The following is a 15,168-nucleotide window of genomic DNA, read 5'->3' as shown; positions in this document are numbered from 1 at the left end:
TTGCCTCCAAGTTGTGGCAATTATGAACAAGGCTGCTATAAACATTTATGTGCAAGTTTTTGCATGGACATAAGATTTTAATTTATTTAATTTAAAGATTTGTGCTTATTGGATTGTATGGTAAAAGCATGTTTAATTTTGTAAGAAACTGCCAAGCTGTCTCCAAAGAGGCTATTCATTTTGCATTCCCATCGGCACCGAATGAGTTCCTGTTTCTCCACATCCTGGCCAACATTCGTTGTCAGTGTTTTGGGTTTTGGCAATTCTAAGAGGTGTGTAGTGGTATCTCATTTTTGTTTTAATTTGCATTCCCCTAATGACATAATGGTGTTCAACGTCTCTTCATATGCGTCCTTGACATCTGAATATCTTCTTTCATGACGTTGCCTATTCAGGTCTGTACCCATTGTTTAATCAGAGTGCTCATTTTCTTATTGTTGAGTTTTAAAAGTTTTTTTTTAATATTTTGGATAACAGTCTTTTATCAGATAGGTCTTTTATAAATATTTTATCCCAGTCTCAAAGTATTATTTTTTTTATTTCATTTTGTTGTGATCAAAAAGCATGTAACATTAAATTGACCATCTTAACCATTATTTTAAAGTATAATCTCCATTTTATTTTTTTTCCAGAGAACAATTTTTTTTTCAGTGCTTAAGGACTTAGCTCCTTACGTGGGCTTTGGTGGAGGTGGTGGGGTAGCACCCTTAGGTCTAAATCGGGGTGGGGGTTGGGTGTTGGGTCCTTCCATGCTTCAGGAGAGCCATCCTGGACTACGTTGCTGTGAATGGCGCCGCTCGCGCAGTAATGTAGTCTCACAGCTTGGGACGCACATATGCCTGGAAGCCATTCGCTTTGGAAATGCCCCTGATGGCAGTGGCCTCTACTGTGGTCCCAGTAACAAACTTCTCAGTGGTTGCGCCACAAAGGACCATGGCCACGTGCAGCCTAATATGGCCCTTTGTGGCACAACCATTATTCTTTTCTTGGTCATCTTGAAAGTGAGGCCCCGAGAGGGCCCAACGTAACCTTTTTTTTTTTTTAGTTTTTATTTATTTTTTGTAAAGATTTATTTATTTATTTGGGGGGGTTGGGGAGGAACAGAGGAAGAGAATCTTAAGGGAGACCCCCTGCTGAGCACGGAACCCCACAAGGCCAGGACTCCATCCCAGGACCCATGAGAGTATGACCTGAGGTGAAACCAAGAGTCAGAGGCTTAGCTAACTGAGCCACCCAGGCGCCCCTAAGATTTTATTGTTTTAAAAAAATCTCTACACCCATTGTGGGGCTCGAACTCACAACCCTGAGATCAAGAGTCATATGCTGCACCGACTAAGCCAGCCAGGCATCCCCCTCATTTAACTAACCATTTTTAGTGTACAATTCATTAGTGTTAAGTATAGTCACGTTGTTGTACAACAAATCTCTAGAATCTTTTCATCTTGTAATACTAAAACTTCATACCCATTAAACATGAACTCCCCCTACCTCCAGCCGTTGGTAAACACCTTTCTACTCTCTCTTTCTATGACTGACTGCTTTCGAGAACTACGTCCTATGAATGGGATCATACAGTACTTGTCCTTTTGTGACTGGCTTATTTCACTTAGCATAATGTCTTCAAGGTTCATCCATGTTGTAGCATGTGACAGCAATTCCCCTCTTTTAAGACTACATAATATTCCATTTTATGCCTATACTACCTTTTCTTTATCAGTTCATCTGGTGATGGACATTTGAGTTGCTTCCACCTCTTAGTAATGTAAATAATGCTGACAAACACAAGTATACAAATAACTCTTTGAGATCCTGCTTTGAATTATGTTAGATATATACCCAGAAATAAAATTTCTTAATCATATGGTAATTCTGTTTTTAATTTTTTGAGGAACTTGCATACTGTTTTCCATAATGGATATATCATTTTACCTTTGCACTTAGAGTGTACAGGGGTTACAGACTTTTCCACATCCTCTCCAGCACTTGTTAGTTTCTGTTATTTTGATGGTGGCCATCCTAATGGGTGTGAAATATCTCATTGTGGTTTTTTTTTTTTTAAGATTTTTATTTATTTATTATTGAGAGAGAGAGAATGATAGAGAGAGAGCATGAGAGGGAGGAGGGTCAGAGGGAGAAGCAGGCTCCCTGCTCAGCAGGGAGCCCGATGCGGGACTCGATCTGGGACTCCAGGATCGTGACCTGAGCCGAAGGCAGTCGCTTAACCAACTGAGCCACCCAGGCGCCCCTCATTGTGGTTTTGACTTGCATATCCCAAATGATTAGAGATGTGGAACATCTTTTCACATGCTTTTTGGCCATTTATATATCTTATTTGGAGAAATGTCTATTCGGATCCTTTGCCCGTTTTTTAACTGGGGTATTTGTTGAGTTGTAGAAGTCTCTTATAGATTCTGAATATTAACTCCTTATCAGATATATGATTGGCAAGTATTTTCTCCCATAGGTTACCTTTTCATTCTGTTGATTGTTTCCTTTGGTGCAAAGTTTTTAAGTTTGGTATATTCCGTTTTTTTTTCTTCTTTTTCTTTTTTTAAGTAGGCTCCACACTCAGCATATGGAGCCCAACACAGGGCCCGAACTCACGACTCTGAAATCAAGACCTGAGCCAACACCAAGAGTTGGACGCTTAACTGACCAAGCCACCCAGGCACCCCAATATATTTCCATTTCTAATGTTGAGGGTTTTTTTTCCTGTACTTTGGTGTATGTCCAGGAAATGATTACCGAATACATTGTCCTAAAGCTTTTCCCTGATGTTCTTCCAGGAGTCTAAAAAGTTTTACATTTAGGCCTTTTTATTTTTCTATGATTTTATTTATTTATTTGAGAGAGAGAGCACGAGCAGGGAGGAGGGGCAGAGGAAGAGGAAGAAGCAGACTCCCTGCTAAGCAGGGAGCCCAAAATGGGGCTTGATCCCAGGACCCCGAGATCATGACCTGAGCCGAAGGCAGATGCTTAACCGACTAAGCCACCCATGTGCCCCTTATATTTAGGTCTTTAATTAATTTTGAGTAATTTTTGTATGTGGTGTAAGGTAAGAGTCGAACCTCATTGTTTGCATGTGGCTATCCAGCTTTCCCAACACCATTTGTTGAAGAGACCATCCTTTCCCTATTGCATAGTCTTGGCACCCTTGTTGAAAATCATTTGGCCATATATGCAAGGGTTTGTTTGTGGGCTCTCTCTTCGTTGGTCTATATATTTGTCTTTATGCCGGTGCCATACCATCTTAATTACTGTTGCTTTGTAGTATGTTTTGAAATCTGGGACTGTGGAGACTCCCCAAGTTTGTTTGTTTTCTTTTCAGCATTGTTTTTGCTATTTGGAGTCCCTTGAGATTCCATATGAATTATAGGAATTTTTTTTATGTCTGCAAAAAATGTCATTCGCATATGGGTAGGAATTCCATTGAGTTTGCAGATTGCTTGAATGGTATAGGCATTTAAACAGTCTTAAGTCTTCCAATTCAACATGAAATGGCTTTCCATTTATTTTATCTTTGATTTCTTTTAGCAATCCTTTGTAGCTTTCAATGTGCAAGTCTTTAACTTCTTTGGTTAAGTTTATTCCTAAGTATTTTATCTTTTTTGATGTTACTGTAAATAGATACTGCTTTTTTAATTTCCTTTTTGGATTGGTCATTGTTAGTGTATAGAGATGCAAATGATTTCGAGTGTTGATTTTATATCCTGCAACTTTGTTGAATTCATTTATTAATTCTGACAGGTTTTTGTGTGTGTGGAATCTAGGGTTTTTTATGTATAGTATTATGTCATCTGGAAACCAGAATAATTTTACTGCTTTTCCAACTTGTATGCCTTTGTGTGTGTGTGTGTGTGTTTGTGTGTGTAATTGCTCTGGCTAGAACTTCCAGTACAATGTTGAATAGCCATGCTGGGAGTGGATATCCTTGCTTTGTTCCTGATACTAGAGGAAACGCTTTCGCTCTTTCCTCACTGAGTATGATATTAGCTGTGGGCTTTTCATATATGGCTTTTATTATGTTGAGGTCATTTTTTTTTCTCTAAGTTCATTGAGTGTTTTTATCATGAAAGAGTATTGAATTATGCGAAATGCTTTTTCTGCATTGATTGAGATGATTAAATAGGTTTTGTCTGTTGTTGTTATGTGTTGCATTACACTGATTGATTTTTGTGTATATCCTTTCATTCCCAAGGATACATCCCATTTGGTCATGATGTGTGATCATTTTAATGTGCTGTTGGATTTGGTTGAGTAGTATTTGTTCAGGATTTTTTTTTCATCAATATTCATTGAAGATATTGGTCTCTAGTCTTCTTCTCTTATACTGTCTTTTCCTGGTAAAATGGTATCAGTAATTCTGGCCTCATACACCAGGTTTGGGAGTGTTCCCTCCTCTTCGATTCTTCAGAATAGTTTAGGAATTGGTGTTATTACTTCTTTAAATGTTTGGCATAATTCTCCTATGAGGTCATCTAGCCCTGCAGTTTTTTGTGGGGGGGGAGGTTTTCGATTCCTGCTTCAGTCTCCTCACTAGCTTTGGGTCTGTTCAGATTTTCTATATCTTTATGATTCAGTTTTGTTAGGTTGTATGTTTCTAGGTGTTTATCCATTTATTCTAGGTTCTCTTATTTGTTGGCATATAATTGTTTGTAGTAGTCTCTTATAATCGGGAGGAGGTGCAGAGGGAGAGGGAGAAGCAGGCTGAGCAGGGAACTTGATGTGGGGCTCGATCCCAGGACCCTGGGATCATGATCTGAGCTGAAGGCAGACACTTAATGACTGAGCCACCCAGGCCCCTCTGCAAGATATTATTTTTAAAAGAATATTTCTATATGAATATGGATTAAAATATGAAAGGTAATAGAAATCAAATTCTCTAGAACAAGGGAAGAAGATGGGTGGAACAGAAAGAGAAGAGGGTAGGTGAAAATACCATTCCAGAAGGGTTCAGGATTGTGATAGGAATTGCTTAAAAATGATACTCTCCTCCCTGTACTTTTATCAAGCATTATCAGTGCTGAATTATTTATTAAATACTGGGAATTGTTGGACATAAGTTCTCCATATTCAGAGTGATAGGTAAATTGTCTTGCATCTTCTTTTAGTAATAATGGGGAAAAGGCTGCATAGAGTGGGAGAGTTACCTGAGATTGACATAGAATGTCTTTTTTTTTTTTAAGATTTTATTTATTTATCTGACAGAGAGAGAGACAGCGAGAGAGGGAACACAAATAGGGGGAGTGGGAGAGGGAGAAGCAGGCTTCCCACAGAGCAGGGAGCCCAACGCGGGGCTCGATCCCAGGACCCTGGGATCATGACCTGAGCCAAAGGCAGACGCTTAACGACTGAGCCACCAGGTGCCCCTAGAATGTCTTTATATCACCTGTTTTTCTTTTCTGCATTCTCTGCATCCCATAGAAGACCCTCAACTAGAGTGGTTAGGATCGAAGTTGCCAAACCGGTCTTAGAAACTCAGAATAAGAACCAAATGCAGCCTAAATGATTCATAGCATTAAATCTGTTGCTCCCAGGGCACTAAGTAAAATTGTGAAGCAAGTAAATGTTTCCCACATCTCTCCCTTTCTCTTGTTTCCTCTTTCTGATTTTGCTGTCACCCCCCACCCTCTTAGAAAGACCCCCTCCCCATCTTCCACCTTTTGTTCATCAGGCTTCTTTGCATTGAGGCTGATCTCAACCAGGTATAATCTTAATTAAATCAGTTGATGCTCTTGTGTAAAGTGCTGTTTGATTCGGCCCTTTCTGGAATACTTGTGTGTGGCAAGAAATGCCTATAAACTAAAAGTAAGTGTTTGCTTGCTTGCCTGGGGAAGTGGGTAGATTATTGTTGAGTAAGAGAGTAAGTTGGTGTGTATCCTCAGTGCAGTGGAAATTTTTTGAAGGGTTTCAAAGCCAGGGAGTGACTTGCAGAAGAGGGTAGGAGCCTGTATTACGATGACAGTAGTAGAGATGACAATAATAAAATAGTAATTAACATTTATATATAACATAAATATGCCAGGCATTCCCCTTCACATTATATTAACTGATTTAATCCTTACTTTATAACAGTCCTATGAAATAGGTACTTTGATTATTCCCTCTTTACAAATATTAAAACCGAGGCACAGGGAGATTAAGAAACTTGTCCATGACGAGTAAGTAGAAAACCTGGGATTTGAAACAAGTTTGGGTTATGAATTGTGCTCATAACCACAACTTTGTACCACCTGTCTCATGGTGAAGATATATGGATATATTCAGGATATTTTTTGGAGGTAGAATCATCAGGACTTAGTGATGTACTGGATGTAGGGAGCAAAAAAGAGCAAAGCAAAAAAGAGTAAAGATAGCCTTCTTGATTTTGGCCTGAGCAACTGGGTGAATTAAATAGAGCTATTAAACAAAAATGCTGGTTATTAAATAAGATGGAGAAGACCGGGAGAAGAATAGGTTTAATGACAGATGTGGGAGTGAAAAGGAAATCAAAAATTCCATTTTAGCCATGTTCATTTTGAGATACCTGTTAGACATCCGGATGGAATTGTCAAGCCTGGAGCTTAGATATGTTTGAGCTAGCAATTGAAATTTGGATTTCGTCAACATGTAGATGGCACATGAAGCCATGGGACTGGATCGAATCCTAGAATATAGAGAAGAGAGCTGACAAAGAGAGCTTGAGGAATTCCAAGGTAAAAAGCATGGTTCTTTGTAAGGAAGAGAATATGGGTTTTGGTATTGGAAATACTGGAAGAGTTTCTTCAGGTTTTCTGATTACTTCCTTTTTTGTATCCAGTCTGCTGATAAACACATGGAAGGACATCTTTTTTCTAACTTTTCCTTTTGCCTTTTTTTTATAGTTTCCATCTCTGCCCAAATTCCTCACCTGCACATGTATGTTGTCTGCCTTTTCCACGAAATACTTTAATATCTTAATCACAGCTATTTTTATTTTTACATGCCTGTTTTTCATAATCCAAAATCTCAACATTTCTGGACTGGTCCTTTGCTGACTCCTTTATATCTTGATCTTAGGTCATTTTGATCTTGTGTTCTATGTGTCTTGTTTTTTTGTGTTTTTTTTTTTTTTTATTGATTTTTGGACATTGAATGTGAAACAGTGCTAGAGACCAAGGTAAATAGTATTTATGATCTCAAATGGGCACGCCTCTTCTGTCAGCCCATGAATGTGAAGGGTAAGTCAGTCTAGTCGGGAGTCGGGTTGTAGCTTTTGCTGTTTTGAGTATCCCACTGGAAATTCCAATCCTAGGAGCGCTCCATTGCCATTGCCTCGTGCTTTGTGTAGGGCCTAGGGGCCCAGAGGGCCTAGCTCAGTACTTCTGTTCCACCCGCTGCTTCCAGCAGGTCTGTGTCCCTGAGACTGGATGCCCCTCTCTGCCTTTTCTCTTCTCTCCTGCCCCAGTAGATTGCTATTTCTTATTGTTATTCATATTGCAAGTCTCCTGGGAGGAACAGAGTGATTTCTTGGTTCTCCTGCTCCAGTCTCAGTATTAAGCAGGGCCTAAGCACCTTTGCCTCACTACTGAATACTTGGTCTCAGTACTCCCACCCCACCTCCAGTGGCATTTGAACTTCGCCTTTTATTAGTGCTAGGGCCCCCATATCTGTGGGTTTTCTGTCCCATCCCAAGCAGCAGATGGTGTTTATTCTGTGTCTCCTCTAGCAGTGGTGTTTTCCTGAGACTAGCCCAGGGAGGGTTTCTTGCCTTTCTCCTAGACCTAGATGGCTTTTGCCTCAAATCGAGAGAAGGGTCCACGATTCTATACAGTAAGGGCAGGCTCCTGTGGGTCTCCTGTGCTCGTGTTTTCTCACCAGCACCCAATGGATGCCTGTAAAGAAGAAATGATGAGTGGTTATGATCTCCTCTTTTCTCTCAGGTTTGCACATTTCAAACTGTCACATTAGCTCCTACCAAGCCTTTAAGAATCGGTTCAAAATCTAATTGCTTTTCTTCTTCTGCCCTTTTATGGCAGTCATCTCTGGCTCCTGTGCCTTGTCAGTTGTGAAACAGTTCATTTCTCCTGTCTGTCCTCAGAAGGACTTTCCGCCCTTTGAAATTCGGTTCACTCGGTTGCCTCGCAACCTCAGCTCACTGATGAACTAAAAAAACACATAATTTTGTAGATTATCTGTTCTCTTATTGTTTTTAGCATGCTAAATGGAAACAGCCCCAGTTGAATGTCTCGGTGTACCCTGTTGTTCTTTTTCTTTAAAAACCCCTTCCCACTTCCCCCTTGCCTTAGGGTAAGGCCTAACCCCCTGAGCCTGGCCTGCCAGCCCTCTGAGATCTGCCCTCTGGCCATCTCACCAGCCTCAACTTGCACTCCAGGTACAGAACCTTTATAGTTCATATCTGAGCAAATCGTACACGTTGTAGAAGAAATTGTCTATTTGTGGTTTTTAGGTGCCTAAGAATCCTCTTCCATCCTTTAATGGGTGTTTCCTTCTTTTAAGATGATTTAGGATTTTGTTTGTTATTTCTCTTCTGTGTATTTAATCGTAGATTGTGGTTTTTTATGTAAGCAACATAAGTGTTTATGTAAGTGAGGAAGGAAAGCTCCAACAAAATATTATTTACAAATTAAATCAGTTACTGATGCTGTCGCTCTTGGCTGCTGATTGAGATTGGCAAGAAAATAAAATTGTTCGGAATAGGTCTTGAAATCCCCATCTTTCTCTGCCAAATCCTGTAGCAAATAGAAGACAGGTGTGTGTCATTTATTCAGCATTTCACAACCAGTGTGTCCACGTTGGTGTGCTAGATATGGACTCCCTCCCAGAGTGGGTTGTCTTCTGCCACAAGCAGCTTCCTCCCTTTATCTGAGGTACTGTACAAAACTGACACTTAGCATTTTCTCTCCGTGCCACAGTATGAAAAAGTTTGGGAAGCACTGAACTCTGGACGATTTCTTATATCCTTCCCCAAACCTGTTAGGACTATTCATAGGTTGGGAGTAAAGTAGTTGCCGTGTATTCGTAATAATTATCAAATGGTGAAAATGTGCCAGGTACTTGGCTAACCACTTTACCTGTCCTCATTTTGTGCTCAAACCAATCCTGTGAGGGAGTTCTAATCATCTGTGGCTCTCACCCTGAGTTTATATGGTGAAGCAGCAGAGCTGGGCCATAAAGTCACGTTACAAAGTCCTACCTTCTGGGGCGCCTGAGTGGCTCAGTGGGTTAAGCGTCTGACTCTTGATTTTGGCTCAGGTCATGATCTCAGGGTCATGAGACCGAGGCCCACATTGGGCTCGCGCTGAGCACAGAATCTGCTTGTCCCTCTCCCTCTGCTCCTCCCCCTGCTCTCTCTCTCTCAAATACATAAATAAGTAAAATCTTTAAGAAAAAGTTCTACCTTTTAACCATTATGATTTATTCCCTACATTTTAAATCATCTGCACTAGAAATGGTTCATGATTTCTTCCCATGTTTTTCCTATACTTGAGCTTCGTGTACTTGCTGAGAAGAAATCGTTTCTCATGGCTATATTAATGGATTCTTTTTTTTTTTTTTTTTTTTGAGAGAGAGAGCATGAGAGAGGGGAGGGGCAGAGGGAGAAGCAGACTCCCTGCTGAGCAGGAAGCCTGCCGCGGGACTTGATCCTGTGACTCCAGGATCATGACCTAAGCCGAAGGCAGTCACCCAACCAACTGAGCCACCCAGGCGCCCGTTAATGGATTCTTCTGATAGCAGATGAATTATTGGAAAGTGACCTATTTGAAAATTATTTTTTTGTCGAATGTTATGGGAAAAACAGATGCCTCTCCAGTCGGCTAAGTTTTTCTGAGCACTGAAGAGGGAACCAGCACCCAACAGTAATAGCCGTTAGCACATGGAAGGCAAAGCATAGTGAAAGATGCACGATGCAGGGTAGGACAGTGGCTGCCCAGTGTTCAGGAAGTGCTCGGGTTGAGACATGCAATTTTTCTGGATTCATTCATGAACTGATAACGGTCTTTGTTTATCGAACAGCAGTGCCAAAAAATGTCAGAGAGCAGACGGGTCCCCGGGTACTGAAATCGTTTATTTGAAATTAAAGTTCAGTAGTAAGGTAATCTGACTGCATCAATAAGTCCTTGTGACCTTACCGAGGATTCTGAATGTTGAATAATATTCTTCCATCATCTTTCACGTGGCATGGGATGCTGAGACACACTCTTCTAGGAGCAGGAGCGGTCTCTTGCTACTCTTTTGGCTTTAGTTTGAGGTATGATGAATGCTTTGTTTAGAATTAAGAATATTTATATTTCTTTTTCTCTCTCTACTAGGTTGGTGATGTAGTAGAAGTACAGGCAAATGAAACCTTCCCCTGTGATCTTATTCTTCTATCATCCTGCACTAGTGATGGAACCTGTTACGTTACTACAGCCAGTCTTGATGGGGAATCCAATTGCAAGGTAACGGAAAGTAAACCTTGCGTAAACATCTCAAGCTCAGGATAATCATACAGTACTGCTCCTGTCTTTTATCTTATATTTTCCTATTTGTGCAAGTTTTGTATTTGAAGGCAGCTTTTATATAATTGTGTTTGAACTTCTAAGCAATTACTCAACTTTAGGGAAAAAGTGTGGTATTCGGTGAGGAAAAGCCATGCCCCAAATAAAAGCCACCCCATTTTTTTTTTTTTTTGTAGCACTGTTTGCATTTGATACTGACATATCCGATTCGATGTTTTATTTTGGCTTTTTAAAATGAATGTCGTTCTAGGCTTAAACTATGTAACTGTAAAAATAACTTCGTGTATTCTAACCGTCAGTCTATTTTTATTTTAAAAGTGGTGAATATTTTCTTTAAAAATGTTTATTCATGGCATATAGAAACTCTTACTTGGAGTAGTTTGATTGCTTTTTAAAAAAATACCTTAGGGTTTTGTTTGGCAAATGTTTGTTCATTGCAACTAGGAAGAATTATAAATAAGCTAAAGTAAGTTTGCTCAAAGTGGAGGATAACTTATTTCTGTGGTACTTTCTGGCAATCAGTTCTTGGCCGTTGTCCAGAGCTCCACGGGGCATAAAGATGTATCCTATATATGCTGCCTTTAAGGAAGGGCACTAATGTGCTCACCTCTGTATATATCCTTGAGGGCTTTTCTCTGCTTGTTTTTTCCATCTGGAGTCAAGAACCAGGACTCAGTATGTGAAACAGGAACTGAAATGCCTGTTAGATGACTAAAGCTGTACTTCAAGGGCATGGTGATGCATTAGTGCATTTAAAGTGTTCAAAAACAAAGTTAAGTTTGAGGAAATGTCAAGATAAAAATCAAGAAATCTACCTAAAGATTCCCTAATAGGGGAAAAAGTTGTTTAGAGGAAGAAAACTTTTAAGTGATTTCTTTTTCAATTAAGTTGATCCGATCAAATCAGCTAAAAGTGCATAGGTTTTCACAATCAGGGGAGAGCTTTAAATAGAGCTCAGGCAGTTCCGTAATATTCCCAGAAGACCACGCAACAGCTTTCCCTTCTGCGTAAGTGGTGCAGTCTTCGAGTCTGTGTTAGCCCTCCTTTGATGATTTATAAATGGGTTTATTGGAGCCTGCCTTGAGTTCTGGGGAAATCAAGTGCATAATATACCCTAGTAGAATATCCCAACTGTCTGACTAAAGCAAAACACATCATATCACTGCTCCTCCTATGAAATGTAGCCTCTTTGAGCATTTTCAAAGTCATTAATTATGCTATTTTTGTAGTGGAAGTATTAATGAGGCTTTTTCTTTCTATTAACAAAATGTTAGCCTTCTTATGACCCGAAGGGTGGTTATTTATGTTCAATTCATGTGTATACATTGATATCACCATACTCTATGGTGAGCAAAATAACAGGTCTCAGTTCTATAAATAGAAGAAAAAGTAAATAGATTAAATTTTTCATTGGGTTTTCAGTTAAGGATATGCATGCTACAAATGGAATTCTGTCTGCTGTCACTATCAGTAAAAGCTTTTAGTTTTTTCATTACCTTTTAAATCCCTTTGCAGCAGGGTTATCTTTCTAATTATTTGTAATATATTTGAAGAATAATACCATAAAATTTAGTTAGTGGGAAATGTGCATCAGTATTTGTATTATTCTGCCAAAGCCTCTTACTAAAACATACTGTTACTGGAATAAGGTGGGTGTACGATTATGAAAAGAATCCCTTTTTCTTGGTTTTGCTTTTTCTTCTGCCTTTTGCATCTAGACACATTATGCAGTACGGGATACCACTGCCCTATGTACAGCCGAGTCCATTGATACCCTCCGAGCAGCAATTGAATGTGAGCAGCCTCAGCCTGACCTCTACAAGTAAGAATCACCTGCTCTTCGCCACCAGTATTGCAAAGAAACACACACCACTTTCCAGCCCTCCTTCATTCGTGTTTTTATGAGCTGTTCTTTCCTTCTGGCAGGGAAATGAATCAAATCAGCCTTGTTCACTACCAGCCTAAGATAAATCATTGTGGGCCCAGACACCTTACTTAGGATTTTTCTTTTATTTTTGTTATTTGTAAACATGACCATATATCAAATTTTAAGGTTATGTTATCCCATAAGGCTGCTCTATCAGATTCATGCATTAATCCGAGTTAATTAAAACATAAATAAACCACTTGATATGTCATCCAACATTAAAGAGAGGAAGGGGATATGGGGCCATGCACTATCCTTTTTTATGATGATTATGATGAACTGAGTATTGCAAATAGGCTGCTTTTTGTCTGCGGTAAACAGTTAAGTTGAGGGACCCATGAAATGGTGTAATTTCCCCTATTTTACTATTCTTAGGCTTTCTGGAGTAGATTTGCTGATTAACCGTCATTGTGGGTTGTCAAAAATTTGGCATTTGATTTTTAAGACTGGTTAGTTTGGTTGATTAGAGCATGCTGTTAATGAGGATAGAGTAACAAGTTTAATCCCCACGTGGGCCAATTAATCTCATTCTATTCCCTCTTACAGATGGCATCAATTACCCACGCCAGGCATCTTGTTAATGAATTCTGTTGGTCATAATGGGGGACCAAATGGTTGGATGTGGCTTAACACCAATGCACAGTAGTGGAAAAACAAAGTATTCATCCTACTACGAGAACAATGCCTTCCCTCTTTCCCATCAGGCCTTCTTTCCTCTTTCCTTTCTTCTGTATCCACCCTGAGAGTAGGAACAGGGACCATAAAACAAAACAGCTGTTCCCTGCCTTCAGGGAGCTCAGACTTTGCAGGGCAGATAAAATATTAAAGCTAGGCTTATAGTACAGTGACACAATAGAATGGAGTAAAAGGCCCATGGGGTCACAGAAAAAGGAGTGACTGATTCTGCCTGTGTTAGAGACCAGTATATATTTTTGCATGTTTATATGGCAATGCCTAAATTTTTCAGTTACCTTAAATATGAAGGAGAATTTTAGGGCAGGGAAGGTTATTCCTGATTTCTCTGGACTAGATTGAGTGCCCTTGCTTTGTGACTTGAGAATACCTGTACTTCCACCACCCGAATGGTGATCATTTACATTGTAATTCCCTGTTAACTTGTCTGTCTATAGTGGAAGGAACATGTCTTTCTGGCTTACTTGTGTGTCTCCAGCACCTACCACAGCACTGGCACTATTAATACGCAGTGAATAAATGAGGAGACCATCATACTTTGTCTATATAGTAATCATAGTTCAATTTTTCTGAAAAACAATGATGCAAATTATAAAATACTCATAACTCTTGTTAAGGAGTTAGGCCGCCTTAGGCCATTTTTTGAGAAATGCAGATTATGGTGTGCCTCACCATATTAAGTGATCAGATCAAGCTCAGTGTTGAGATCAGCCGAAAAACACAGGTTGGAAATTTCTGAGATGGTAATCAAAATGTTTGCCCTCTAAGACTCATGCAATGGTTCTCAAAGGGTGACCTTGGGCCAGCACAGCATCACCTGGGAACTTGTTGGAAATGCAGATTCTCACCTGAATCAAAAGCTTGGGGATGGGGCCCCGAAATCCCCACTTTAATAAGCACTCCAGTGAGTCTGATGCATGCACGAGTGAAAGAACCACTGAACTAAGGGTTTTGAAAGTTGTGTGTCAGCACCAGAAACCTCTCTTCACATGAATCTAAAATAGGTTAATTATTTATGTAACGTATAAATGAGCGGGGGTGTTCTGTGCATGCACAGTGCCAACTAGGGTTGGAAAATCGATTTCGAATCTTTGTGTTCTTATAATCCATAATATTATTTTTAAAATAATATGAAAATGTTACACATCTTGTTGGTTCAGCATAACTTTTTTTCCAGAAATATAATAGGTTTTTGTAGTTCATTCAGTCTTACCTCTTTTGTATTATTTGTATTTTGATTCATTCCCATTTACATGGTGTATAGATTTTTACCTTGATATAGAAGACATATTTGCCGTTATGTTCTTTTTGCAGGTTTGTTGGACGAATCAATATCTACAGTAATAGTCTTGAGGCGGTTGCCAGGTTAGTTTATTGTTCCTTTCATCTGTCCTTTTCGGGAGGAGGCCGGGTATATTTCTCTTTAAAGCCCCTTAAAATACTCAGATACTTTTCTTTATAGAAAAGGATGTAGAGGTGAATAAACCTGGATTAACCAGCCAGCATCCCAGTAGGGGGGTGGTGTTGCAGGTGATGCTGATGGTGTCCAAAATCACAGAGCTCCAGGCCCTTGGACTGATACTCCCAAATCTGTCCTGGGCACTGTGCTTTTTGTTCTTGGTTGTGCAGTGGCAGACTGTATTGGGAGTACACCTGGAGAACAGTGGCTAAGGGAGAGTAATTGAGGGATAAGGCGGTAGATAAAAAGCTGAGAGAATTACTTGGACTGAAGCAAAATGAAAGGCTAATCATTTATAATGAAGCAATTCATATAAAAAGGGATATTTTCTTCCCTCTTCTATCATCCAGTTAATTACCTCAATTTTTCCACTTGGCCTTTATAAAACACGCTGAAAAGGAATTTAAACGCCAGGCGCCCAATGATTGCCCCAAAGGCGGGTTTACTCTCTCTAAATACGTCAGTGTGTCTTTCCCACCTTGATGGCTGCTTCCCAGTCTTTTATTTGTCGCCTTTTCTGTTTCTTGCTGTCTACGGCTCTGTACTGTTCTTGCTGTCTGTGACTCAGAATCCTTTTATCTCTGTGCACCTCATTACCTCTGCGTGTT

The 15,168-nt window shown here is 39.8% G+C and overlaps 1 protein-coding gene across 5 annotated transcripts in view; it reads left to right on the top strand.

Moving 5' to 3' along the window:
* Positions 1-15,168, top strand: part of ATP11C (ATPase phospholipid transporting 11C) — a 174,255-nt gene that overhangs the window by 92,458 nt on the left and 66,629 nt on the right. For all 5 annotated transcript variants that reach the window (XM_035009413.1, XM_035009419.1, XM_035009404.1 and 2 more), the window contains exons 6-8: positions 10,293-10,421; positions 12,200-12,303; positions 14,416-14,466. In XM_035009413.1, coding sequence (XP_034865304.1) covers positions 10,293-10,421; positions 12,200-12,303; positions 14,416-14,466 — 284 coding nt within the window. The remainder of the gene's footprint in view (positions 1-10,292; positions 10,422-12,199; positions 12,304-14,415; positions 14,467-15,168) is intronic.

The sequence above is a fragment of the Mirounga leonina genome, unplaced genomic scaffold (assembly GCF_011800145.1).
Source record: "Mirounga leonina isolate KUSES-001 unplaced genomic scaffold, KU_Mleo_1.0 Mir_101664, whole genome shotgun sequence".
Lineage (NCBI taxonomy): Eukaryota > Metazoa > Chordata > Mammalia > Carnivora > Phocidae > Mirounga > Mirounga leonina.
The sequence above is the reverse complement of the archived record's forward strand: the minus strand, read 5'-3'. Positions and strand labels throughout refer to the sequence as shown.